Here is a 27,455-nt window from a genome sequence, read left to right as displayed (position 1 = left end):
TATCCCTTGTATCTGAGCTAGGCTGATGATTTGATTTTTAAAAAAAAATGCGTTGGAGATGACCACATGACAGTGTTGAGCTTAGCCTCCAAGAGGCTTTGTGTTCTTCTACTCATTCTCTTGGAACCCTGCTGCCACCCTGTGAATTAGCCTGGTCTCGTTGGCTGAATGATGGGAGACCAGGCAGAACAGAGACAAACCAACCACAGCTCAGGTCATCCTAGACCAATCCGTGACCCAGCATTTGACCATGGACACATGAATGAGCCCAGGTAAGAACAGGAGGATCTGGTAGGGAGGTGAAGGCAAGGCTTATATAGTCACGATTCTGAAATCCAATAAACTCAAAACAAAAAGGGTGGGTTTTTTTGTTTTTGTTTTTATTTTTTTTACTAATTTGTAGTCAATTCATGTGGCAGCAAAACCAAATGTGTACTTACAAAAGGCTATTTACATTCTTTCTTTATCCAAACTAGTGTGAATATCTATACTTTTTGCTAAAAATATATTAGCAATAATCGCGCCTCGGATAAACCTCATTGGCTATGATACTGCCACTGCGCAAAGCTTGCTGAAAATATATTAATGTGTTTGACCATAGGGTGTTGCCCCAGATCCCACTGGGGTTACAAAATATATTGCATATGCAAAGTTTTAGCTTTTTAAACTACAAAAAAAAAAAAAAAGAAAACCCAAATCAAACCAAAACAAACAAAGCACCTAACTCTTGAATTATGTTGGGCTCAAGAATTTGAGGACCTGAAACTCCACTTGCACAGAAAACTTTTTACCCGACCTTTTTCTTTTTCCTCTTCCTATCCTACTCACAAAAAATCTTCCCTAATCTCCTTTCACTGTGTGTGATTTTTTTTTTTTATCCCTCCTCCTCAAAAGTCCCTCTCTTCCAGCCTCTCAGTGTTTGATTTCAGCCTCCTTCTCACTCTGGGATTTGCCTCTCCCACCTCTTTCCTTATATAGCACTATTTAATCTTTCTCAGCTTCCCAGATTGCACTTTCATATATTACCCAGCTCAGCAAATTGAAAGACATTCCTTGACATTTGCCCTCGTTAGAAAGGAAGCAAAAGTTGGAGACCATGGGGTTAAGTTATGACTAATGTTCTTCCTTGTCACACATATAGACAAATAAAGATATATATTACTGGTGCTCTGGTGGGTGTATAAGAGCTGAGTTAGAATGAGATACAAAGAAAATAGTGGTCAATTCTACCCAGGGTGGGGAAGCATTGTTAAAGAATTTTACAGAGAAAACCATGCTCTAGAGGAGTTGACCTCTATTGACAAGTTGAGGGAATGAAATTGAGAAGCAGCAAGTCTAAGTAGAAAAGGCAGCTTTGAAAAAGGAATGCTATGAGTACAGCTGGAAATATTCAGTGAATTGCAGATAGTTTATGAAGCTGGAATGTATGCTGGGAGGTGAGGAAGAAGAGTTAGCAAAGGCCAAGTCATGAAGAACTTTCTTGCAAATAAGCTTCCCTAAAAAATGTGTAGGACTGTCAGTGGGGCAGAAATCAGGAGAAATTTCTAAAATATGAAAAGCAGGTAAGACGTGACTGAAGAAGTATGAAGCCACTACAAGGAACCTACCAAAAGAGACAGAGCAGCAAATCCAGTATACAATCTCTACCGTGAAGGTAAACACAACACAAATGACCAAATATCCAAGGAAAGACATCCCATGAAAGACAGACAAAATTGAAGACCTTATACCTAAAAAATAGTTAAAAGAGCAATCAAAATTGATATTGGTTATAAATGTGAAAACACATATAATTAACATCCCTGAAGAGTTAAGGTAGGACATTACATTTATAAAATAAGAAATAGCACAAATAGTTACAAAAAAGAAAACAAATGTCTAAGAAGTGAAAAACATAATTGTTCAAATTTAAAAATTAAGAGATGGACTCAACAACATAATGGAAACAGCTGAAAAGCAAATTAATAGTTAAAAATAATAACATTTTAACATTTATGGGGTCATTTAAGTGTCAAACACTAAGTACTTTGCATAAATTTTATTAATTCTTCCTCACGATAGTCAAATTAGCAGTACTATTATGTTCCTTTCAAGTACTATGCATCAGATAATTGCAGTAGTCCAAGCAAGAGATGATGAGAGACTGGGCTAAGGAGATATATAGAAGAAGAACCAAACAGAGGCAGAAAATTGATACTGATACTAACAATAATAATAATAAAATACCAAAAAATCAAACCATATACCATAAAGTTTAACAACATAAGAAAAAAATAATGAAGCACAACACCACCTAAGACACTTATTAAAGTAGGGTCTCCAACAGTAGCATAACAGAGTTGAACCATAAAGGGCCTTGAAAAATGTGAATCAAAATAGGAAATTGTCTTAATTGATAGGACTATAAAAATTATAAAAGCAGTGTATCTCAAAGTTTATTTTATAAAACAATAGTCCTAAAAGGTGCTTTGTGAAAAATAAGACTCATAATCCTATAAAGTTAGGAAAACTGAAAACATGTCTTACCCTTAGAGTCAAATCATACATTAGCCAGTTAAAGGGTCTCAGAAGTACTAAAATAATGAAACCTGTTGAATTTTTAAAAAGTAGAATCTCCTTTCTTCCAGGGATATTTAATTATGCTAATATCAATATTAATATTACATACAACATATATTTATTATATTTAAATTAATATATAAAAACTAATATATATAAAACACACTGAAGCAAGTAATACTCTAGATCCATGTTTATATATTTATAGGAATCCAACTTGGTTATTCCTCTGACATATATTCAAAAGTATGAAATACAGTTATAGAGTGTTATCATGCTTTTCAAGCATGTTTATTTTATAGGAAAAAAAGTGAAAATGAGGGAAGGAAACTCAAGTAGAAAGGTAACTCAGTTTAAGGACTGAAATAATATCACTCAAAAGATTAGCAATAATAATAAGGATTATATGAAAAATCTAAAATAAAACTTTTATTCTCCTTGATAGTAAAGGAAAGCAAAACACAATAATTGCTTAAACCACTGTCTACATAGGTAGATAACCAGACCCTTTCTGTCCACTTTCTGAGCTCCTTTCTGGCCCACGGCAATTAAGGAGAGAAGGCTAACTCGTGCCAAATGAGCTCAAAACCTCACTGCCACGACAGAAGTTTGTGTTGTGCTCACGTCTGAGTCTGATATGGATCAAGTGGCTCTCTTCTAAGCTGTGATTCAGCAGTCCAGGCTGCTTTCACATTGTGGCTTCAAGGTCATTTTAGCATTACAGAGATCGCAGGTAGCAGGAAGAGTAAAATGGACAGAAACAGCAGATTCTTAACTACATCCTCCCAGAGGTTAACATCATTTCCACACATTCCATTCAGCACAACTGGAACTGTGGCCCCACAGAGATGTAGGGAGTACATCCACACTTGTGGTTGTTGTGTCTTCTTGATGAATTGGACCTTTTATCATTATTTCTCTTATCCCTGGTCACATTCATTGTTCTGGAGCCCACTTTACCATAGCTGCTTCAGCCTCCTTCTGATCAATGATTGCATGATATATCTTTTTCTTTTTCTTTTTTTTAAAGATTTTATTTATTTTTTAGAGAGCGAGCGAGAGAGAAACAGCATGAGAGGGGAGAGGGTCAGAGGGAGAAGCAGGCTCCCCGCTGAGCCGGGAGCCCGATGTGGGACTCGATCCCAGGACCCTGGGATCATGACCTGAGCCGAAGGCAGACGCTTAACCATCTGAGCCACCCAGGCGCCCGAAATATCTTTTTCTTGTAACTTATCTATGTCTTTATATTTATATCTCACTGTCATTATCTCTTGCTTGGATGATTATTATAAACTATTTGATTACACTAGGCTAACTCCTCTTCAATCTATTCCCCAAAAGGAACTTTTTAAAATTCACATATGATCTTATTATTCTCCTACTTAAAAGCCACCATTGGCATTTTGCTGTTTTTAGAATTAAGTCCACACACCTTATTCTTACTTGCCAGTCCAAAGGTGATTTTTCCTCTTCTGACACTTCCAATATCATTACTTGACATTCTTCCCCTCACATTTTATATTGTATACATATTTAATTTTCTTCAGTTGCAGTAATTCACTTCTCAATTGTCACCCACTCTTCAACATGCTACCTCATTTTTTCAAAGGGCTAATTTCTTTTTGTACGTGTCTCACCTAGATATTGTATCATCCAGGGGTCCACTCTGACCTGCCAATTCTGAGTTAGGTATGTCCCCATTGTATTATGTATTCCTCTATCAGAACACTGATGAAATGGCATTATACTTGTCTGTTAAATTGACATATCCCCCACCAGATTGTAAACTCCTTGAAAGGTGGGATGTATCCATTCAGTTCACTACTCTACATCTGGCACTTAGCATAGAACTTTTGACATTCAATTAATACTTGAGTGAGTGGCTGAATTACTGAATGTTATTAACAACTTAAGCAAAGAATTTCAGTGGAGGGATAGGCTAATAAACTGGATCACGTCTCTAGAAAGGAATATGATAAAGGACGAGGAGAGAGTGAAAGGAATTTGACACATTGCTTGAATAAACAACAAAAAAGATCATTGTAGTGGGTGCCTGGGTGGCTCTGTCAGTTAAGCAGTGGACTCTTGATTTTGGCTCAGGTCATGATCTCAGGGTCATGAGATCCAGCCCTGCGCCGAGCTCTCTGTTAAGCATAGAGTCTGCCTAAGGCTCTCTCTCCCTCCCTATCTGCCCCTCCCCCTCCCCCACGGAAAAGATCATGGTAGTATAGTACCACGGGTACTGTAGGATTGCATACTCGCCCACCCTCCATGCATAACAATATGCCAGGTGAAACTAAGCTAGAAGAAACCATCTTCAAGCTCCTCTTAAGATAGAACAAATCCTTAGATTGATATAAATTCTTAATGCAAAGAATTGCAGGCACTTGAAACCTGAATCCTCTCCAAAGGCACGTTTATCTTTTTATTACGATCTGCTACACACAGAACAGTGCATGAAATAAAGAATCACCTGCAATAATTTAGTTCAAGGAGAATACCAATGTAAGCACATCTGGGTCAAGAATAGAAGAGTGCTATGCCTCACAAGCCTCTTCTTTTGCCTTCTCCAAATCACTATTTCCTCCATCCCTTGCAAAGATAGCCTCTATCTTGACATTTATCATAACCACATTCTTGCTTTTCTTCATTGTTTTGCCAATATCCCAAAATATTCTGGTATAGTTTTGCCTCATTACTAACTTAATATCAATGGAATAATGCAGTTACAATTAGAATTTTTTAGTGGCTAGCTTCTTTTCTCCACCCTTACTATTGTTTTTTAAAAAAAATCATATTTATTAATTTTATCCTGAATGTGCACATGGTATTTGGATTAGAGACAGATTATCATTTTTCACTTAAAAAGAAAGTAATGACCATGTGGTTCCCAACACTGCAATTTTTACTCCTGGGACAATATAATGACAGCAAAATCAAATGTCCTATGTATATGAACTTCAAAGTCTGTATCACAGGGGAGAATCAGAAAAATTGATTTTGTCTGCTTATCTACAGGAGCAAGAGAAAGCTTCCTTTTCCTCTCCTCCCACAAGGAGAGAGAGAAAACTTTACTCCTTGGATACAAGAATTTCTGCTTGAAACCTGACTGTTAAGCTTCTATGTCTTTTACCTTCACTTTCGTATTTTTCATCCTTTTGTCTTTATGCTTTGTTTGAGATGTTTTATTTTGATCTGTCTCCAATTCACTCATTTCTCTTCACTGTGTCTAATCTCTTATCTTTTGAGTTCTTAATTTTGATTATGTTGTTTTTTATTTTTCATTTCCAGATCCCTGGCAAAATTCTAAATTTTGTCTTATTTCATTGAGCACAGTAAGCATAGCTATTTATAATTCTCCAATATCTGAGGCTTCCCATTGGTCATTTCTATTGCTTTAGTTTCTGTTTGCTGTCATGCATATGATCTAATCTTCTGATGTGCTTGGTTTTTTGTTTCTTGTGCTTTTTATCTTAAAATTATAGATTTTTGGAAAGTTGCAAAGATACTACAGAAAGATCTGTGTGCTCTTCAGTTTCCTCCAAATGGTTACATTTTATGTAACTATATGGAATATCAAACCAAAAAATTGTCAGTTTACCACATGCATAGGTTCATGTAACCAGAACCATGATCAAGATACAGAACTATTCCATCACCATGAAGATCTTCATGCTACCCCTTATAGTTATAGTCACACCCATGCCCTCACCCCCCACAATCCTTAACCCATAGCAACCAGTAATCTGTTTTCCATCTCTATAATTTTGTCATTTTGAAAATGTTTTATATATATACATATAAAATTATACAGTATGTGACCTTTTTTCATGGTTATTTTTTATTGAATCAGTATATTTGCATAATTATTTGTAGAATTGGTCTGAGCTAATGCTTAGTTTTTTTGTTTGTTTTGTTTTGTTTTTGTTTCAGAGAATGCTGCCTCTGCCAAGTAACTGGTGTCCTAACACTTTGAAATCATTTTGGTTAAATTTTAGGGATTGACATCTTAACAAACTGATGTGTGCTCCCTATGAGGGTCTATCTAACTTCTGGCTCATACTGCTAGCCAGCATGCAACCTTTCAGGATTCCAACCCAGAGTTTAAGGAATGGGACAGATTCACTACAATTCTTTTCTTTGGTAGGCCCAGGACCCCAACTCCCCCCTCTCCTTAGTTCCTTAGCCTCTCAACTCTTCCCTCTATAATTATCTAACGTCTCCAAATAAAAGGAAGCTCCAAGCTCCTGACTTGCCTCTCTGAGCCTCTCTCCTTCTCTAGATTCTGGCCCAGTAATTTTTCTCTGTCTTGTTAAATTTGCATGTCTTTAAGCACATGATTTTTATACATTTTGTCTAGCTTTTCTAGACTGCTGAGGATGGATCTAAATCACCTAGTTTCCTATTACTGGAAATGAATGTTTGTTGTAGTTATGTTTTCTTTGACCCATGCAGGTTTAAATTTGTTTTAAATTTAAATTTAAAATTTAAAATATTTTGAATTTTTGAATACAAATTGGAATATCTGACTTTTATTGATATCGGAATTCACTCAAGACAAAAATCAGGTAAAGCAGTTAGGGGATACTGCTCCTTTAGGAAGAAGCACTTGCTCTCAATTTGGCTGCAGTCTTCCCTGACCCCAACTGTCTGTATCTGGTGCTTTATTAATTTAAAAAACATGCCTGCCTGGCCACTGTAAGCATTCTTATTTAAAGGAAACTTTCAAATTTAATATTACTTTTTTTGTTCCTAGAATTTTGTTGGTAAATGAGATCATTACTCTAAATTTTGGTCATTTTTACTCTTCTCTTCCATCATTCAGAAATCCCAGCTTTGGAGCACAAAGTAAATCATATTCCTTGTATTATTGTCATTAAATGACTGAGTCTCTACATAGCCAATTTTAAAAACGTTTTTTTTACCTCCTTACAGCTTACCCTCTTCTAATAACTCTGAACCCATGAAGGATATTTACTTACACTCAGTTCTTATTGTTATTGCTGAAGAGAAAAAACTGGAAGGCAACCTCTCAGCAGTCATCATTATAAAAGACTGATTGTTCCAAGTCTCTTCACTTGATTCAGTTGGTAAAATTACCTCTCAGAATCTATTTTTTCACTGATCAACTTAGTGTAATCATGATTGCTCCTCCCATACCTCACAGAGTATAAGCAAACAAAAAAAAGGTGACATTTTAAAAACTATGCAGGATCAGAATCATTACTTAGGCTTTAATATCACAGTGTCAATTGTTTTATAAGCACATATTGAGGAACCACTGTTGCCTATATATTTTGCTGTTTCATGCTCATGTGTTGCTTCAAAATTATAGGAAGAATATATTGGTTCTCAAGGAGCTTAAATTTTATCTGGGAAGAGATACCACATAGAAAGCAGTTAAAATATAAATTAAATAATTTATATAAAATATAAATTAAATATATGTAAAATGGCTATATAAAAGGAAATGTATTATGCTACTAGAATGCCAATTAGAAGGGTAATAAGAAATTGGTGATGCTGAACAAGAAAGGCTCTTGAAAAAGGTTCTTGGGTCAGATTTGAGGAAAGTTTTAGACATGGACTTAGGGGAGAGAGAGATGAAGTTATTCCAGCAACTGATAGTTTTTGCAGAGCTTTTCTTTACAGGAGCTCAGTCTACATTTATTCTTTTTATGCAGAATTTTGAATGAGATTTTGTAGTGTGTGGCACAGAGTTGATATTTTTTAATGGTCACTAATATAATATATAGTCAAATATACTATATATAGAAATAGGACATGAGAGACAATCGTGTGGGCAGATAATCTCTCCAGAATCAGTTCATTTTCCCTCACTCTATCCAATAGAAATATTTCACTTTCTGCAGAAGGTAATAAGGTAATAAGACATTTAATATATGTCTTATATATATATATAAATATATATATATATTTAATATATGAATACTGACCTGAAGGAGCTTACAATTGCTGCTACAGGTTTAGGCACCAAAGTGAGGAGTTGAATAATATGCAGTAGTTATCTAGACATACAAGAAATGTCACAAGGCAGTGGCTGATGAGTATAAAAAATACCAGGGCTGACAAGTCTTAGCAGAGTTCATAGGAGGCAGAATCTTTGGGGGTCTGGTTTTGAGGAAAAGGGATTCATGGAAGAGACGTAACTTAGAATCACCTCAGCAGGGAAACTGTAGAAGTCCTCTAATCCAACTGGATGAACCCTTTCCACGACATCACTAATAAATGGCTCTTTCTTTATCCTCTCAGTAATACCAAATTCACATTCATGAGATATCCTATTTCAAGTTCTTAGAATGTTATTCCTTATAATCAGCCCCAAATCCATCTCCTTATTAAGTGAGATAGTGCTATCCAAAGCTTCCCAGTCCCTGTGTCCATCATCCTCAGGTGCTCCATTGTATTATGATGTACTGGCTTATTTATTCCCTTGACCCTTCTAGCTGTCCTGCAGGGCCTGAAGTAGCCACAGCACCAGAACTAGGGTCATGAGAAACCTCTTATGTTTATCCCAGTGCAATAAATATTGTCACCTCCTATGTATGCTCTGCTGTGAAGCATTGCTCAGTATAGCGTGGTGGTGAAAAGATCCAGGTTCTGGAATCAGACAGCCCAAGTTAGAATCTTGGCTCTGTCAGTTATTAGTTCTTATACCTTGGGATAGAAACTCCACTTTTTTGATCTTCAATTTCTACATTGCAAAATGGGTACAATAATACATGCTCCCTTATAGAATTGATGTAAGAATTAAAGATGAGAATGCATTAGGAATAATAAATGCTATTATTGTCATTGGTTCTGCTTTTACCACTTTTAACCATGATATATAATTCCTCTTCTTTTTTATAAACCTCAAATTATTTAAAGCTAATTTTTGTTTCCTCTAAGTCTCCTCTGACTAAATATCCCAAGTTCCTTCAGTGTCTTCCTGTCCAACGTGGGTTTAAGTTTCTTCAACTTCTCAGTTTCTCTCCTCTAGATACCTATGGTGTCCTTGTGTTCCCTTTTAAACATAAAGTACTAAAAACAGAATGCACCCCTGCAGGTATGGATTGATGAGACAGTCCTTGAAGGGTGGAAGGAATAGGGGATGGAAGGAAGGATATTCTCACTGGAGAACAGAGTAATAAGCAAAGGAGAAGAAAGCACAATACACATGGCATGCTTATCAACAAATGGGCCTAACTGGTTAAAAGGGAGTCATGGGAAAAAGGATCTTAAAGGGGTTGGATTGTGAAGTCCCTGGAACTACGATACTATGGATTCTATCAATATAAAGGAAAACCAACAAAGTCGTCATTATAGGAGATTTATCACTTGAAAGCCAGCAACCACAGAATTTATGTGAGCTACTCACAAGTAGCAAAAAGTTATAAATATTACAGCCCTTCTTTTGCTTCCCTTAGATGAAAACAATCAATAACCCTACAATAGTCCCAAAGGCGATGCTGAAAACTTGGAGATGATCCACAAACCACACATTCCCTTTGGCTGTTGGCTGCTGCAATCCACTATGGTTAGAAAGGTCAGTGACCCAAAGAAGTTACTTTGTTCTATCCTGGGAGTCATAACTCAGTAGCTTCACTTACAGCCTTCCTTTATTCCCAACCCTTTATTTTCTTGCTTTCTGGTCTTTCTTCCATTCACTCAATTTACATAATGCTTAGAATATTGTGGAGTTCATGACCCACCTCTGCTGAGGACTAGGTGTACAACTTTGAACAAATTACTCAGCTTCTTTGTAACTCAGTTTCCTCACCTATAAAAATAAGAATTTTTATAGGATTTAAAGATTAATTGTGAACATTAAATGAGTTAATGTATCTAAAGTGATTAGAAGACAACCTGGCAGTAATAAGTGTTATTTATGTTAACTGTTGTTATTTTGGGTCATTACTATTCATAATTCAACAGATACTAGACACTTGGCTAGGCACAGGGGATGCATAGACAAACAGGACAATCCCTCAATGGTCATATTTCTCCTGATTTTGTGGGCAAGGCAACGACTTTGGGAGCATATTCCTGAATAAACTTTATTAGCTACCACTTATTGTCTTTGTAACCTTGGATGAAACACTTAATTCCTCTGAGCCTCTTTCCTTATCTGTAGAATGAAGATTAATAAAATCTACTTCGAAGATCTGTTCTATTAAATAAGACAAAATATGCATATTGCCTGGCACAGTGTTGGAACTAAATATACACTCCTTCCCCCATAATCCTGTGGCCATACCTAAGGCTGGAGGACCCAACCCTGAGTTTAGGATCCAGCCATTTCCTCTAAAGTGCCAATCAGGAGTATGGACATATAGCACAACGTCTTCAGGAAGAGCAAAGCGTGGAGGAGTGAGAAAAAAACAAGGTGGGGGAGGCAGGGAGACCGCCCCTGGACTACATCTCCCGGGATGCTCAGCAAGAAGGAGGGCCACGCCCCACCCGGCCCCTCCCAACCGGCACAGCAGGCGCTGCCCACCCCGTGGAGCCCAGCGGCGCGCTGAGGCTACAAGTGCCACGGCTGGTAATCGGGGGACTTTCCCGAGGAGCGGCGCAGGAACAAGCGCGGTGCTCGAGCCGCACGTGGTGGTCAAGGCAGAGGTGAGTGCCGGTGAGCGGGACCGGGAGGAGGCGCTGGGGCGAGGGAGAGACCCCAGGAGCCTGGCGGAGCGGCGGAGTGCGTCCCCACTCCCTGCCCCAGGTGCTTGCCCTGCCTCGGGGTATTTGACGAACGCAGCCCGACTCCTTGAGGTTCACCCGGAATGGGTGAATTGATCTCGCAGGGGGCACCGCTGCCCGGCGCTTGCTGCGCGCCCTCCCCGCACAGCGCGCCCTGGACGGATCCCGAGGTCGCCTCCCCCAGACCAGCCTCACCCGTATTAGTTAGTTCCAATGCAGATATTAAGGCTCTTAGTCAATGGCAGACGGAGGAGGTATAGTGCTGTCCCCTCGCTTTGAGGTGCAATTTCATTAACCTCCCTCTTAACCAGAGAGACGAGAGGCAGGAGACGGAAGGAAAGAGCCTTTAGCTGGTCCCATGGGATTATCCATTCTCTACTGAGGATGGAAGCCCCGGATTATGGAGCTGCAAAGGGAATCGACTGTGTACCGAGTATATCTCCGATGGATCGAGCGGAGTCTGTCTTTAAAGAGAGAGAGAAGCAGGCGAAGGGAATTAAGTGGAGATTTCTTTCCCTCTTTGTTATAAATTGGAAGTCCCATAAGGAACCCTGCCGATTTTATCCAGAGTAGTCCAATGTGATGAGTTAATCGTGCCAAAAGTTAATCAGAGCATCTCATGTCTGAGGGAACTGCGAGACGATTTTTCATTTCAGGAATTGATCAAATCCGTATCACCACTTCCTTCATGGAGGGATCCGGCTGTAGGGATCTGTGTCCACTTGCTAAAGGAAAGTTCTGGTTCAATTGTATGTTTTTTGCACTTGCTTTGTTTTTCTGTTTTAGCTACAGAGAAACTTTGGTAACAGGAGAGAAGTAACAAAACAAACTTTAATGTAGAGCAGAAAATGTGTGGATTCCCTCTCCCATATTTTAAGTGAGTTGCTAGGTAGACCTTAGGTAAGCCTTACTCGCGGGTCTGTGTGGGTTACCAGCTGCTGGAGCTGTGGATTTTGAGCATAATAAGCCCCCGAACCATGGGTTAAATCAACTATTGCTGGGAATTTGGAAGCAAAATAAAAAGGGCCCTTGCTTGAAACTGCTGTATTTGGTGATAGTGAAAAGTGAGTTGTTATTCCTTGGTAGGATGGCAACAGGCAGAGAAAGGCGGGCAGACAGTTTTCTGTTCAACCCAAAGTTCTATCACAGAAAGGTCCCATGCTGCCATGGGGGTAGGGGCATGTCTGGATGCAAAGTTCCAAAGGTAATTTTGGAACTATGTTAATAGCTTCTTACCTATTTACCTCAACAGAACTGTGACTCTGTGAGTTTATAATTTGTCTTTTACTGCCAGTTTACTTCTTTTATTTTTTTTTAAAGATTTTATTTATTTAATCGACAGAGAGAGAGATGGCGAGAGAGGGAACACAAGCAGGGGGAGTGGGAGAGGGAGAAGCAGGCTTCCCGCCGAGCAGGGAGCCTGACGCGGGGCTCGATCCCAGGACCCTGGGATCATGACCTGAGCCGAAGGCAGACGCTTAACGACTGAGCCATCCAGGCACCCCCTGTCAGTTCTCCTGGATGGTCAATTTCCCATGCATGTTTGTTAGCCAAGTGGACAGAAGGAGAGGGACTCAGACCCATTCAGACACAATGAGCAAGAGCAGCAGATCTGCACCTAGAGCAGGTGTGTTTGGGGGAGGGGGGAGTGGAGTGGGCTGGCCCATGGTATTTGGCAGGGATCACACAGTAAGGCACGTTGTCTACATCCTTCTGGGTCTAGAACAAGCTGGCATCATGTAGCTGCAAGGGCTGAGAATGAAAGTACAATGAACAGGCATGGGGTCTTGTACATATAGGGCTGTGTGACTAAGGTCATTTGATGTAGGTGGCCAGCCATCTTTTACCCACTTCCGAGCTACTCAGTCAAAATGCTGAGCTCTAGTGCCAGTCGAGCCCAGCTGACGGTGACATATTTGTTCATCCCTGGTAATGCTCTAAAGCTAATCTGTATTAGAATCTGTTCTCAACTAAAGATAGTGTAAACATAATTTAACTGAATAGTTGAGAGGTGTGTGCTTCCCCAGGTTTTCCAGAAAATCTCAGCTCTGCTAAAAAAGGTCCCTGCCTTTCTCATTTGTGTCTCTCTACAGGAAACTTGCCTTCTTATTTGAGGGATCCTGTCACAGAAATGTGCGAGTCCTTGGATAAATTTGGCTTGATGACGGCAATGCTTCCTTCAGAGACACTGCTACTTCCTCTGTGCTCCTTTTCTGCCCTGACCTAAGTTCCTCAGTGTCAGTTCTTCTGCTAAGTCAGAGGATTTGCCCATTTCACACTTTCCTGCCACTAGGTCTCCTCTCATTTCTTGTACCCCTTTTAGGAGGAACTGGGGCTAGAAGTGTAACAACTGTGGCTGAACAGGAGATGGGGACCCCAGGAGCGATACTCCTGGTGGTGCAGCCTTAGGTCCCGTTGGGTTCTTACCTGTGTGGTTTTGGCAGAATTTTCGGAAGCTGATGGGGGATGTCTGACTAGCTCCAATGGAGCTCCACTACCTTGAGAAGAGGAGCAGCCAGGCAGTCCTGTGTGATGCTGTGGACTGGCATTCAGGAGGGCTTCCTGGTGACCAGGCAGATGCGGCAGCCATCAAAGCTGCTCTCTGCTGCCAGAGACACTGTATGTCGATGCCAAGAGCAGCTGAGATGGAAGGGTCCAAACTTAGCCCTTCTCCAGCATCCCCCTCCTCCTCTCTACAAGACACTGTCATTCAGACAGACTCCTTGCCACCAGGGCCTCTCAACTCAGGGAACAACCAAATACTGGCAGGACGGAAAGTCTGCAACTGCTGCAGCCGGGAATTAGAAACTTCTTTTACCTGTGTGGATGAGAATGTCAACTTAGAGCAAAGGAACCAGTGCTCCCCTCTAACAAAAGGGAGCAATCATCTGGGAGACCTTGGCTGGGGAAATCCAAATGAGTGGTCTCATGAGGCTGCCATATCCTTGATATCTGAAGATGAAGATGATGTAAGTTCGGAAGCCACATCTTCAGGGAAGTCAGTAGACTATGGGTTCATCAGTGCCATCTTGTTCTTGGTCACTGGCATCTTGCTGGTGATCATCTCCTACATTGTCCCACGGGAAGTGACTGTGGATCCCAACACCGTGGCGGCCCGGGAGATGGAACGCTTGGAGAGGGAGAGCGCAAGGTTGGGAGCTCACCTGGACCGCTGTGTGATTGCAGGACTCTGCCTGCTCACACTTGGGGGGGTCGTTTTGTCCTGTTTGCTAATGATGTCTATGTGGAAAGGGGAGCTATATCGTCGCAACAGGTTTGCCTCTTCCAAAGAGTCTGCAAAACTCTATGGTTCTTTCAACTTCAGGATGAAGACCTGCACTAATGAAAATACCCTGGAACTGTCCTTGGTAGAGGAAGATGCTCTTGATGGACAGAGTTAATTCTGGTTGTGAGCCTACTGAGAGTCTGCATTAGCATTTTATATGAAAACAAACAAACAACCCACATTTCTTAAAATTAACAGTGCAGTTTATTTGCTTGGCAAGAAAGGCTTATTTCCCAAACCAACAGCCAGTGAGTGTTTTTATTCTAGATGTATTTTTTATTTAGAAGAAAAGCTATGTAAGATGCATTAAGAAATTACAACCAGCTACATCTGTCCTTCTAAAGAACTGAGATTAATTCATCTATAATGGCCATCAGCTTCTACTTCACTTCTATAGCAAAATATTTCTAACAACCAATGTACAAATGATTTCTTTTACATGGTATGGGGAATTATTCTTTGGACATTAGTAGGTCCTACACACAGTAGGATCAATTAGGTACATATCTTGTGAAAAAGAACTTAAGCACTAATCACATATTAAAGCTTACATTTAATTCTCAAAGGTGCTTATCCATTCTCTTGCTAAATTTTTTCTTCTTCTGATTTGGCTGAACACTAAAATATAGGGTTTTGAATTTGAATATTTTGAAGCTTGAGGATGTTGATTATTTAAAAAAATGCAAAAACACATCTGTTATATTTAAAATTATTCCTGTGCTCAGAAGTGGTAACTAAGTCATTAGCATAAACTTTCTAGTAAAAGAAAAATAATATAAATCATTATAAGACCAATCTGAATTTAACCCAGAATGGTAGTGCCAGATATTAGCCAGTGTTGCATGCCCATTCTCTAGATGAAGTAAAATTAGTTGCTTATATAAATTTCATTTTCCATTTGTGCTTTAGCCATCAGACTGGCTACCTAAGCTCTAGAAGTCTTTCCTGGTTCTCACACCAGAGAGGCAAAGCATAAGACATTTTTAATATATTTCCAGACATATAAACCTCTAGGCAGGTCTAAGTCATGACTGGCTCAGACACACACCCAGGTGATGTTTTGTTGTTTGGAGAAATACAGTTGCAATAGAATTGCAGCTAGACTCTTAGAGACTATGCCTAGAAGTTGGTTTCACTTCTCTAGGCCAAGCAACAAGCCATTGCCCCAGGATGGCAGCAGTCCTTAAGCCCATAGCCAAAAAATTAGAAGAGTGACAGAGAGAAAGAGTAAACGCAGTGATTCAGTGGGAACTGTGTCCTCACCAAAACTTACCTCCCCCTAACAGTGGTCTAAGTATCATTCTTTTTTAAAAAAATTCTTAAAAATTTTAAAAGGTTTTGTTTATTTATTGGGAGGGGGGGCTCCATCCCAGGACCTTGAGATCATGACCTGCGCCGAAGGCAGATGCTTAACCAACTGAGCCACCCAGGCGCCCCATAAGTATCATTCTGAGTTCCTCATCCATGCCCTCAGTAACTGTGAAATCTTGCCTCATGACATTCAAACTTGCTTGATGAGAGGCATAATGAGCAAAGTGGTCACAGCTTTGCAAAACACAAACCCAGAGTCCATACTAACACCCTGTATCTGTACGGTTATGGTTCAGAAAGGGGTAGGAAATGCAGCCTCAGAAATAGCTTGCATTTTGCAATTAATCTTTGAGGTATTTCCATCCTCCCATGGTAAGAGTTGTTTTAACTTCCATCAGTGGGGTCTTTCTTAAAAGAGGACTGGAACTTGGAATTTGGGGTGGAAGGGCAGAGATGGGGAAGTGAGAACAAATTTCTTTATAGATTCTAAAGCCTAATTCCAATGCCTAAAGTTTTTGTAGTTTTTGAGGATTGTGGAAAACGTGGATGACTTTGGCTGGCAGAGTGTGTGAGTGAGGATATTTATGTGAATGAGTTCTTGTGGCTGTCAGAGTTACATCTGATGAGTTAGGTACACTGTGTTACTAAGGGTTAAGATGAAATGCAAAAAGGTAGGATCAGAGGATAGTAAAAATAGAGAGGGCAGGCATATGAAAGAGTTATTAGGTAAAAATGAGAGATTATATGGACATCAGAAGAAGCTAGATATAGCTCAATTTGGAAATAATTGGGAGAATATAAAGATGATTTTTGTTATCTGTTGCTAGTTCTTTTTGCTTTTTGAACAAAGTTTTTGTTTTACTGTGACTCTCCTGTCATGGTTTGTGTTGAAGCTGACTTACCAGCAGTATAAATTTCATTTTCTGAAGGTTTATGAATTGTCAGATTCTGGCCTCCTTAGGGACCCACTTTACATGAAGTTGAGGCAATAAGTTAGTGATATCCTTGGCTGGGCGAGTAGGTCTGAGCTGTGTGTCTTTTTTTTTTTTTTTTTTTTAAGATTTTATTCACTTGACGGAGAGAGAGAGAGAGCACAAGCAGAGAGAGTAGCAGGCAGAGGGAGAGGGAGAAGCAGGCTCCCTGCAGAGCTGGGGAGTCCGATGTGGGACTCGATCCCAGGACCCCAGGATCATGACCTGAGCCGAAGGCAGTCGCCTAACCAACTGAGCCACCCAAGCGCCCGAGTTGTGTGTCTTTTTAAAAAATACATCAAAAAAAAAATTCACGCTTGTTCTTAGAAGCTAAGTGGGATCAGCTGAGTTTTGTTTTATTTATTGGTGAAACATGATTAATTAGCTAAATTGCAGACTAAACTAAATTAATGTGCAGCCTGATTTTCGGTTCATGAAGGAAGACAAATTTGAGAATCAAGTGTTAGGAAGTTTTTCAATTCTGTAAAACTGGATAAAGGAGAAAAAAACCAAAGCTTTTCATTGGGAAACATTTAATGAATCTTACAGCACTACCAAATTACATATAGTTCTGATGTAATCTAAAGGATCTCTCTCTCTCTCTATATATATATATACACACACACACACACATAGATATATAGATAGGGATACATATATAGATATCCCATTATATCTATATATGTATCTGTATATATATCTATATATATACATATAGATATAGATAGGGATGCCAGATAGGGATACATATATATCCTATCCATTATATCTATGTATCCCAATTAAGAAAAGATATGCATGAGGAAAGACCTAACAAGTCAAAATATATTTCTTCCTTTCCTTCCTTAAAATTTTAAAATTGAAATATCGTAATTAATGCTTACTTATTTAAATCTGTTCATATACAGGACACATCTATTCATATATAGGACACATCTCTTTTTACGGTTCTACTTATGTGGTGGCAGACCATTACTCCAAGAAGAACCAATTCAGAAAATCATCTGGGTGTCTCCTGTAGTGCTGTGTTGACCCAGTTCAGCTAACTGCCTTAATCAGGTTTCTTCCAGTATTCAGGTGTGTAGCTCTAGTCCATCCTATCAGTGCCTGAATTCAAGATGAGAATTACTTGAATTTAAAGTCACGGCAACAAAAAACCCTGAACTTTAGACTCTATTGTTTCCAACCTGATAAAGAGGTTTTTGTCTCTAAATGTCTTTATTTAGAAGTACTTAGGCAAGATCAGGTGATAAATGCTTTAGACATTGAACCGATGATAGCTGTGGTGTTGCTGGTCTTGGATCCTTCATGGAGATTATGACCTTACATCTATCTCTTGAACATGGTGTTGGTTGTTGTTTATGAGAGTTTTTATTGCTAGACCTGGAACAACAACTTTTTTCAGAGGTCCATGTTAATTAACTTTTTATCAGGTTTCAAAAAACTAAACTGAGTCACTTTCCTAATCTTAAAAGAAAGTAGCTCATTGTTCAGCAGTGTGGTCCAGAGGGATGAGTACCAGAAAGAAAGCTGACTTTCTCCATTACTACTGGGATCTACGTGCTGTTTATGGACAGTTTAATCCTCCTAATGACTTCAATAAACTGTTCCTTCTTAGAGCACCTTAAACTGTTTGTGATAGAGCTGTGCAAAGCTGAGGGTCCTTTCTAGCCATTTAGAGCTCCTGAAGCAGGCCACCTACTGACTCCCTCGTAGGAAGAATGTCTTTTCTCTAGGCTCCCCATTTAATAACTGATTTATAGTTTAGAGGAATACAGGACTGCTTGGAACCATGGAATTCTTGGTGGCTCTGGTGCTTTTATCCATATGACTACTATGCCCCTTGGTTCTGTACTTACTAGAGACTTGCCTGATATCAGAATCACATGCTTTGCTGTCTGCTTAATAATATATCTGAGTCCATCCCTCTCATACTTACTTGTTTCGGGGACCCAACTGGACCAATGCTGGCACATGTCCTTTGGGGTGCAAATGTAGACAAAGAGACTGCCCTACTAATTGTGCCTTCCCTTTGCCCCCCAGTGTAAGGATAGTGATCAAGTGAGCACTATGCCAGTTGAATATCAGGAATTAGGGTCTGAACCCAAGTGGCTCTACTCTTTGTTACTTCTTTGTGACTGGCAGAACTTCTAGGCAAGAGCATTTGAACATTTCAGCCTTCATCTTTAATATGTGCAATGACAGGCATATGCAAAAACCTTACCCGGATTAATCATCTAAAGTTAAAGAAAAAAATGTTCTATATATTTATTAGGAGCAGGTTTTTCAATCTGAAGGTCAGATTCCATTGCAGCAATTACTGCTACCACAAAAATGTGGTCTGACAAAAGAGATTCACAACCTTCACCAGTGGTTCACCTATTCAGCAAGATTTAATACCACCAGCTAGGTTCCACTGTGACAAAGGAATAAGACAATCCTTATAGTTCTCTGTCATGGGATTTGACCTTTCCCAGAATTGGGCATAAAGAATGATTTCAATGAAAAGAATTATAATGAACTCTCACTGGCTTTTCCCAGTATAAAGGGTTCATAAAAAAGAGAATTAACATGTCGTTATCTTTCAGTTGATTTTCAGCTATATCATTTTATGGTTCAGAGTATTCTAGAATATTCTCTCCTTCCAACTTTTATGGGCAGAAGCCTTGGGAAATAATTTGCCTGATTTGGGCACTGACACTGTAAAAAGTAAGATGTTATTTTAAATATGTAAAATTGATTTCAAAAATCTGTGGCTTATACTTAAGAGTATACCTGTGGTTTACATTTGTTAGTGTGTAAGTTTATGTCCACTCAAGTCTGTGTATGTATTAGGAGAATGTTTTATAATTATAGAACTGTAGTATCCAAAGCTATTGTTAGAATAATTTTTCTTATAGGAAATTTGGCATGCCTTAATGTTGACTTTAAGGACAAGAGAAGTCTTTCACAGGTCATGAATGAAGAATTTAGAATCAACCTCAGAATGAGATGCCATAATTACATAGGTCTCTTTTGGCTGTTCAGCATCTCACAGATGTTTGATTTATTTTTTTAACCACGCAATTTCAGGCACATAAGAGTGTGGCCTATTTAGAAATTATTTTACCATGAATTATTATTTTATTTCAAGGAAATATGGGCAGCAGACAGGACAGTGTTTTCCTTTGCTCCAAGTTTTAGTAATTCTCCTGTGTTTCGGGAAGAAACAGCCTTATTTTCCCACTGCCAACTTCATGCTTCCTAGCCAAAGCATGTTATACATGAACACGAACAAATGTTATACAAGAAAGCAAAGACGGATTATTACTATATAGTATATTGAGAGTTTCTATTTTGCGGTTCTCATCGTGCTTTTTATTTTTCTTGCCAAATAAGAAAACTAATTTGATGTTGATTATGTGTTTTAATATGCAAAAAAGGGCAGTTATTAAGGTTATGGGCTTTTTCTTAGGGCATGTGATGTCTTATATGTTAATAGCAAGTGTGTCATATCATTTTAAAATAAAACTATTTATTAAGATGTTTCATTGTGTTTGTTTTTGTTTATTTAAATCTGAATCTGTGATGTTGATTTGGTCTTTTAAAATTATATTTGAAATTATTTGTCCACAAAAATTAAAAGTAATATTTACCCTGATTCAAATATAATATTCTTCTTGCTACCATATCATTGAACAATGTAAACCATACCTTATTATTTTACTTTCTATGAAAAAGTCAAAGCTATTTAGATTTACTCAGTATTGAACTTAGAGTGTGAATTGCATGATGTGGAAAAAAATACATGAATTGGTATTTATTGGTTTTTTAAAAAGTACTTATCTAAATATCTAGAAAGCTTTTAGATGAGAAAAAAATATCAAATTAACTTATGTTCCTGCTCTTAAACTTCTCTTGATCTATTTTTGATCTCTATTTTCATTTGAAGGATGCATAATTTATATTAAGTGAAATTTTATCCTTATTATGGTTGAGAACTATAAAGGGACAATCTGAAGTGAGGCCCCATATATTGCTATCTATCTATCTATCTATCTATCTATATCTATATATCTATTATACAGTTTTTGCTCAAAGACCTTTTTTTTGGTTAACCACCTCTGATCATTTAGAATGAACTACATAAAGCTGCTACAATTCCATAGTCTCTTGCTACATGACTCTTACAAGTCAGCAGGGAGGCTGTTAGAGACCCAGTCTGATGTAGCTACCTTTTCAATTGTTGCTTATTGTCAAGCTGGAAGGAAAAAGAGAGTCTGAAAGGTCTGGAACAGGCATTGCACCTCCTGGCAACTTGCTAGTCAGGACTGGTTCCATAGTTCCAGTCAAGCCAGGAAATGCAGTTCCATCATGTGACCGGAAATGGGGAGAGTTAGGTCTAGAGCGTTTAACAGATGAGACTAATAACCACCACAATTTCTAATGTCTTTGTGTTGTTAAAGTACATTGTATCAACGAATATAAAAATTCCTACATTCTCTGATGACCACTTGATGCATTTATTTTTAATATTTTTATACTGAGGGCAAAAATAATTATACTAAAAACTCCCAGAAACACACAATTTAATAGTGCTTTTTATTTATTTTTTAAAGATTTTATTTACTTATTTGACAGAGAGAGAGACAGCGAGAGAGAGAACACAAGCAGGAGGGGTGGGAGAGGGGAAGCAGGCTTCCCGTGGAGCAGGGAGCCTGATGTGGGGCTCGATCCCAGGACCCCTGGATCACACCTGAGCTGAAGGCAGACGCTCAACAACTGAACCACCCAGGTGCCCCCAGTAGTGCTTTTTAGAGAGGAAAATGATCACAATTTACCTTAAGATTACCCATATGATTTTGCTGTATTATTTTATCATAAAAAGAGATTAAAACATCAATCCCAATGCTTTCAGCTCATGAGCAAGAGGAAGCATTTTCTTAAGTCCTTACTATATGTTATGGATTTTATACCTTACTCACTAAATTCTCACAACATTCCTGCAAGAAAGTATTATCATCTGCATTTTAAAAATAAAAAAAACTGGGCGCCTGGGTGGCTCAGTTGGTTAAGCGACTGCCTTTGGCTCAGGTCATGATCCTGGAGTACCGGGATCGAGTCCTGCATTGGGCTCCCTGCTCAGCGGGGAGTCTGCTTCTCCCTCTGACCCTCCCCCCTCTCATGTGCTCTCTCTCTCTCTCTCATTCTCTCTCTCTCAAATAAATAAATAAAATCTTAAAAATAAATAAATAAAAATTAAAAAACTGAAGCTCAAGAATTTTTGACTAGCCAAAGTTAACACAACTAGTAGTAGAGAAAAGATCAAAACCTAGGACAACTTCACTAAAAAGTCATTATTTATTCCAGATTAGAGGAAATATTACCCTTCTTGCAAAAAAAAAAAACTATATTAGCTATTTCATTTTGTATTCATCATTTTATAAACTAAAGTAATAGTCATGGAATTTGAAAAATAAGAAACTTTATAAGGCGCTGATACCAATATTTTGCTTTTAGATAATATAGCCATTTCTCAAAATATAAAACCAAATTAAACCTATCAAAACTCACTGCCATCCTAGTCATTGCCCCCACTGAGGTTCAGATAAGTTTATGCTGACACTTTCCTTGGAGCTGGAAAGAAAATGTAGTTATTCTTCCTACATGCATAGCAGTTCTCATAGGATTTATGTACTCTTCTGTAAGGAACTCAATGATGAAAAGAGAGTTATATTTGAGTGCTTCCTATATGTCAGACATTCTACTGAGTGTCTTGCTTAATCACCACAAATGGTATAATAAGGACTGCCTAATCAGGGAAACAAATGACTTGAAGTTTGAATGCCGGTTCCTCTCCTCTTGTCAAGTCATCTGAGACATAGTTTCTTCATTTATAAAATAGGGACAATACCGTTTGCTGTGCAGGACTCTAATGAAACTTAAATATGATAAATAAGACGAAGCCTGGGAGGGAATCCTATCTGGTGAATTGCATCATCAGATCCACCATTATCTGAAGTGGGCTGCTTTGTTACAGCAGAACCTGGGTTTTTGGGAGCTATGTTCATGGGAGCTATGTTCATGTTGATTAAGTACTGGCTGACAAACAACTGAATAGGGCCATCATCATGATAAAAAATAATCTTCTCCTTCATCTTCTCTTTCACGTTCATCTCCTCCTCCTTTTTCTTCTCTCCTCTTTCCCTTCTTTCTCTTCTCCCCTCCTTCATCATTATCAAGCATCTATGTGGAAACTATATGTTTGGAGGTCTCTTATTTCTACCAGCAAGAAAGAAATTATATTTCCCTTCATGAGACAGAAAATCAATCTGAAAACTGTCTTGCTTAATTATAAGGTATGATGTGCTAATATCTTGTACCATAATCCTCCAGACCTTGAATAGCCATAGCTCCAATCATTAGCTCCAAGGTTATGTGGCAGAAAACTCTGTCTTTTGACTAGAAAAGTTTTGCCATAGAAAAGTCCAACAAAATCCTTTTATTTGGTTGAAAAAAATTTTTAAACATTTTTAGTGTTAAAACTTAAAAGATCCTATTCAGTGAGCAGTCTGGCAAAAGGCTGTTCTTCACTGCCATTTATCCAGACAAGAGAGTTTGTGTGCTTATGTTGAATTTATCTTTGAATTTTAATTTTATTTATGTTGAATTTATCTTTGAATTTTATCTGTGAAAGTTGCATACCTTTATTTACTTCCTTCCATATTCTTCCTTCCTGTCCATATTCTGCCAAAGTAGCAAAATTAACTACTCTGGAATACAGATGACATGAAGAACAATTGCTAAAAATTGAACTCCTTTTGCCTGGATACTTAAATGGCATAGTCGGCACTGCCCCCTGCTGCTGATTGGATCCGGGGCAGGGAAACCTGGGGCACCAGAGAAGGAAGAGAGCAAAGCAGCACCTGCATTAAATCATACCTTAAACAAGTGATAAGCTCAGGGAGGAATTCTCGAGTTGCAATCAAAATTAAAGAGGATTGGGAGAGACTGATGCTAGATCCTAAACAGTAATAGATGAAACTGAGAGACACCCTGAGACACAAAGTTTCATTAACGGCACAGCTTTATGCTGCCAAAGATCATATTAAGGGCATAGGTATTTTGGATAATCGCAAAAGATCCATCACTGAGTTGAGAAAGAGAAGCCAGAGATCAAGAAGCAAAGAAACAATGCAGGGTGGATGCTGGAAAATTTTGACTATGTTATTGGCACATGAAACTGATGGAAGACATACAGAAGCCTAAGTTTCTGAAGGAATTTCATTGCCAAAGAAGCCCTTGACTATGTGATCCTTAAAAAACAACACTTGGGCCCCCAAACTTATACTAGTAGGAAGGACACCTGAAAAATGTGTACAAGCCTCAAGAAGGACATACTCTGAAGATCCATTTTGAATATGGCCATGGAGAATAAAAGACAAAGAAGAAACTTCTGGAGGCTTGAATAGGGGCCTTGGGGAGCAGTGGACAAGTGTCTTCCAGAAAGCAGAACAGGGTATTGTTCAAGGAATCCACCCCAGCATGGAGGACTGCACAATGCCTGCCTGACAGTTTCATAATTTCTATGAATCAATGATGTGTTGCAGTTATCATGTCCCTGTTCCATCATTCTTTAGTGTATAAGAGGTATAATTTGTTTTTTTAGTTTATAGTTTTCCAGATCCCAAGGAGAGACATGCATACCTTATGAAGAAGAGTATGCACATCCTGGAGGTCTTGGATGTGGAGCTGGAGACAACATTGGGATGAATCTTTGAGTCATCCCCCTCGGGAGTTTAGTGTCCTGCGTGTAAGGAGAAGGGATAGATCATGGCAGATCCACCAATGACTATGCCTGCCCTATTTCCTTTGTGTACAGTTAATGCTAGAGAGCAATGACCCAACCAGGGACTACACAATTCCCCGTTCCCTTTTCACTTAGGTGGGGCCAAATGACTAATTTGCACCAATGGAATGTAAGCAAAGTGATGTGTGTCACTTCCTGGCTGAAGTAGTTAAGAAAGTTGCATACCTTTATTTCCTTCCTTCCTCAGAGCTGACTTTGGGCCTTACAGAGAAAAAGCCTTTTAAGCCCAAATGGAGGGAGATAAAGGTCTGTGCATATGGGCTATAATGAACAATAAACTGACCTTGAGGGAAGAGCCAAGCACTTCACTTTAAAATATAAGATGTTCATCATAATTTGGGGGAAAACCTCCAGTTCCAGTCTCTTTCTCTCCTTTGCAATGACAAATTTGTTTAATTCTCAATCAAAACACCCACTTATTTGTTATGGTAGAGAATCATTAGTATATCATATTAACAAGTGATTTACTAAATTTACTATATTGATGTCTAAAGCAGTTAATGATGAAAACTAACACTACTGAGTGCTTATGTGTCAGGCACCAGTTTTCACATTTGCTCATTTAATTCCCACAACAATCCTATGAAGTAGGTACTCTGATTACCATAATGTCATTCATGAACAAAGTTAGATTTACCATTGAAATTATTAGCTTGCCCAAAATATTAGTTTTGACACATAGTTCATAAGTGACAGTGTTGGGATTCAAACCCAGAGTTTGACTGGTTAATACCCGTGCTTAAGTTTAAAGCTAGTCAATGGTGGAGCTGACTTCCCACCCAGGTCTGGTACAAAAATCCATGCTCTTCCTATCTATAATAGGCTGTCATTCACTTGAACTGCCTGTCCTTCCCTCTGCCAAGGCCAAGCTCATTGATGATTACTTACATCATCATTGATCTCCCCCTTCTTTAAATGACCATAGCACTTAGTATCTGTATTCTAAAATTCGCTCAGTGTAGGATGCCTTGTATTGATCACTAATTGTTTCATGCATTAGCCTTCTCTTTCCAATTAGACTTTAAACTCTAGGAAGGCAAGGAAGGACCCTCTCTTACCTCTGTAGTACCCAGATCAATATTAACTCATACCAACCACTTGATTGCTCATGACTTGCCAAAATAGGAACATGATGAATTCTCTCATTATGCCAAAAAGGAGCAGTCTGGCCCCAATACTAAAGTAGCCTCTTATCCTGGTTTCCAGGATAAGAGAAGAACCCAAAAAAGGAAAAACCCTTTAGAGGAGAGCCACGAAGTGGATTAAAGTTAGAAACCACGACACAAGGGAAAATGTAAGAGAACAATGACTTCTACTTGCAGAACCGAAGGCTAAGGCATGCCTCAGTAAAAATTCACTAGTTTTTAATAGTTGATATGCAGAAACATTCACATTCACCAGGAATCAAAACATTTAAATTAAGATATTAAACTGATATAATTTTTATTCTATCAAATTGGGAACATTTTTTCCTTTTTAAAAAGCAATGCTTAATGTTGCCCTGAAATATGCTATCTCATACATAGCTTCACAGGGGCATCAATACATTTCTTTCTGGAATACAAATTAACAGTATATACCTAGAACCTTCAAAATATCCTTTTTGCCAGTATCCCACTTCAAGAAAACTTATCAAGGAGGGGCACCTGGTTGGCTCAGTTGATTAAGTGTCTGCCTTCTGCTCAGGTCATGATCTCGGGGTCCTGGGACAAAGCCCCATCTCTGGTTCCCTGCTCAGCAGAGTCTGCTTCCACCTCTTCTTCTGTCCCCTTTCCCCCACCAACCCCCCCGCCCACATGCACTCACTCTCTCAAATAAAATCTTTTAAAAAAGAAGAAATATTCAAGAAGATGGATAAAAGTTTATTTACAAAGATATTCATAGTGCATCAGCTAAAAAGTGAAATACTGAAAACAATCTCATAGCTCAACAATAGATGGATTGCTGAGATGAGGTAAGCCCATAAGATGGATTGCTGTAAAACCACTAGACATAATTTTGGAAGATTTTTAAGGATATGGAGAAGTGCTCAAAAGTAACATTAAGTGAAGAAGTTCATGATACAGAGCCTTTTCTCAAATATAGCATCATCCCAATTATGTGCTATATATGTGATTTATATGTACATAAGAAGGAACATTAAAATGTAAATAGCTATCTCTCAAGTAAGGTTTTTAGTGATTTGTTTCTTTTGTTGTGTTTTCTGAATTTTTCCTTTTTATTTCTAACAAGCTTTTAATTCTTAACAAGCATTTTTTTATAATACTTACTATATGCCAATATTTATTCAAGAGATTTACAACTATTGAATCCCTTGATTTAATCCTCAAAAGGGCCCTATAAGGTAGGTACCGTTGTTACCTCAAAGTTATTGATTATGAAGTTGAGGCACAGGGAGGTTTAAAATTTCCCCAAGGTCACACAGCTAGTAAGTTGTGGAAACAGGATTTGAGTCCATGCACCTAACTATGATTATGAAAAAGTTTTGAAACCAGAAAACAAAATAAAATAATTTTTAACTGGAGAAAATAACAAATTATGAATTAATTACCTTGACTTCCCTGGGCTAATATAAGAAGATAAGAAAGTAACATGAGGAAGTCAGTTACCCATCAGGAAGACTATTTTGATATCCAGGATTATTACATTGGAATGACTTATAAGACAAAATGTGACAACTTCTTAGTAGGGCCATAAAAATGGGGTTGGTGGTCATCCAGTACAGGTAAGATCTTGCTGAGAGTAGGATGGTGTCTCTCAAGGTCCCTGCCAGGCTATG

The 27,455-nt window shown here is 38.5% G+C and overlaps 1 protein-coding gene and 1 non-coding gene across 2 annotated transcripts; one reads left to right on the top strand and one right to left on the bottom strand.

The window, feature by feature from the left end:
* Window positions 1-425: 425 nt before the first annotated feature.
* LOC115942434 (U4 spliceosomal RNA) lies at window positions 426-569 on the bottom strand. The gene has a single exon (XR_004077037.2). It is a non-coding gene; the product is annotated as a U4 spliceosomal RNA (small nuclear RNA).
* A 10,488-nt stretch (window positions 570-11,057) lies between these two features.
* TMEM74 (transmembrane protein 74) lies at window positions 11,058-20,343 on the top strand. Its single transcript, XM_031032622.2, has 2 exons — window positions 11,058-11,181; window positions 13,353-20,343. The coding sequence occupies exon 2, from the start codon at window positions 13,743-13,745 to the stop codon at window positions 14,658-14,660; it is 918 nt and encodes a 305-aa protein (XP_030888482.2). The 5' UTR covers window positions 11,058-11,181; window positions 13,353-13,742; the 3' UTR covers window positions 14,661-20,343.
* Window positions 20,344-27,455: the final 7,112 nt, after the last annotated feature.

This window comes from Leptonychotes weddellii, chromosome 4 (genome assembly GCF_054177405.1).
Source record: "Leptonychotes weddellii isolate Sample4059 chromosome 4, ASM5417740v2, whole genome shotgun sequence".
Taxonomy (NCBI): domain Eukaryota; kingdom Metazoa; phylum Chordata; class Mammalia; order Carnivora; family Phocidae; genus Leptonychotes; species Leptonychotes weddellii.
The sequence above is the reverse complement of the archived record's forward strand: the minus strand, read 5'-3'. Positions and strand labels throughout refer to the sequence as shown.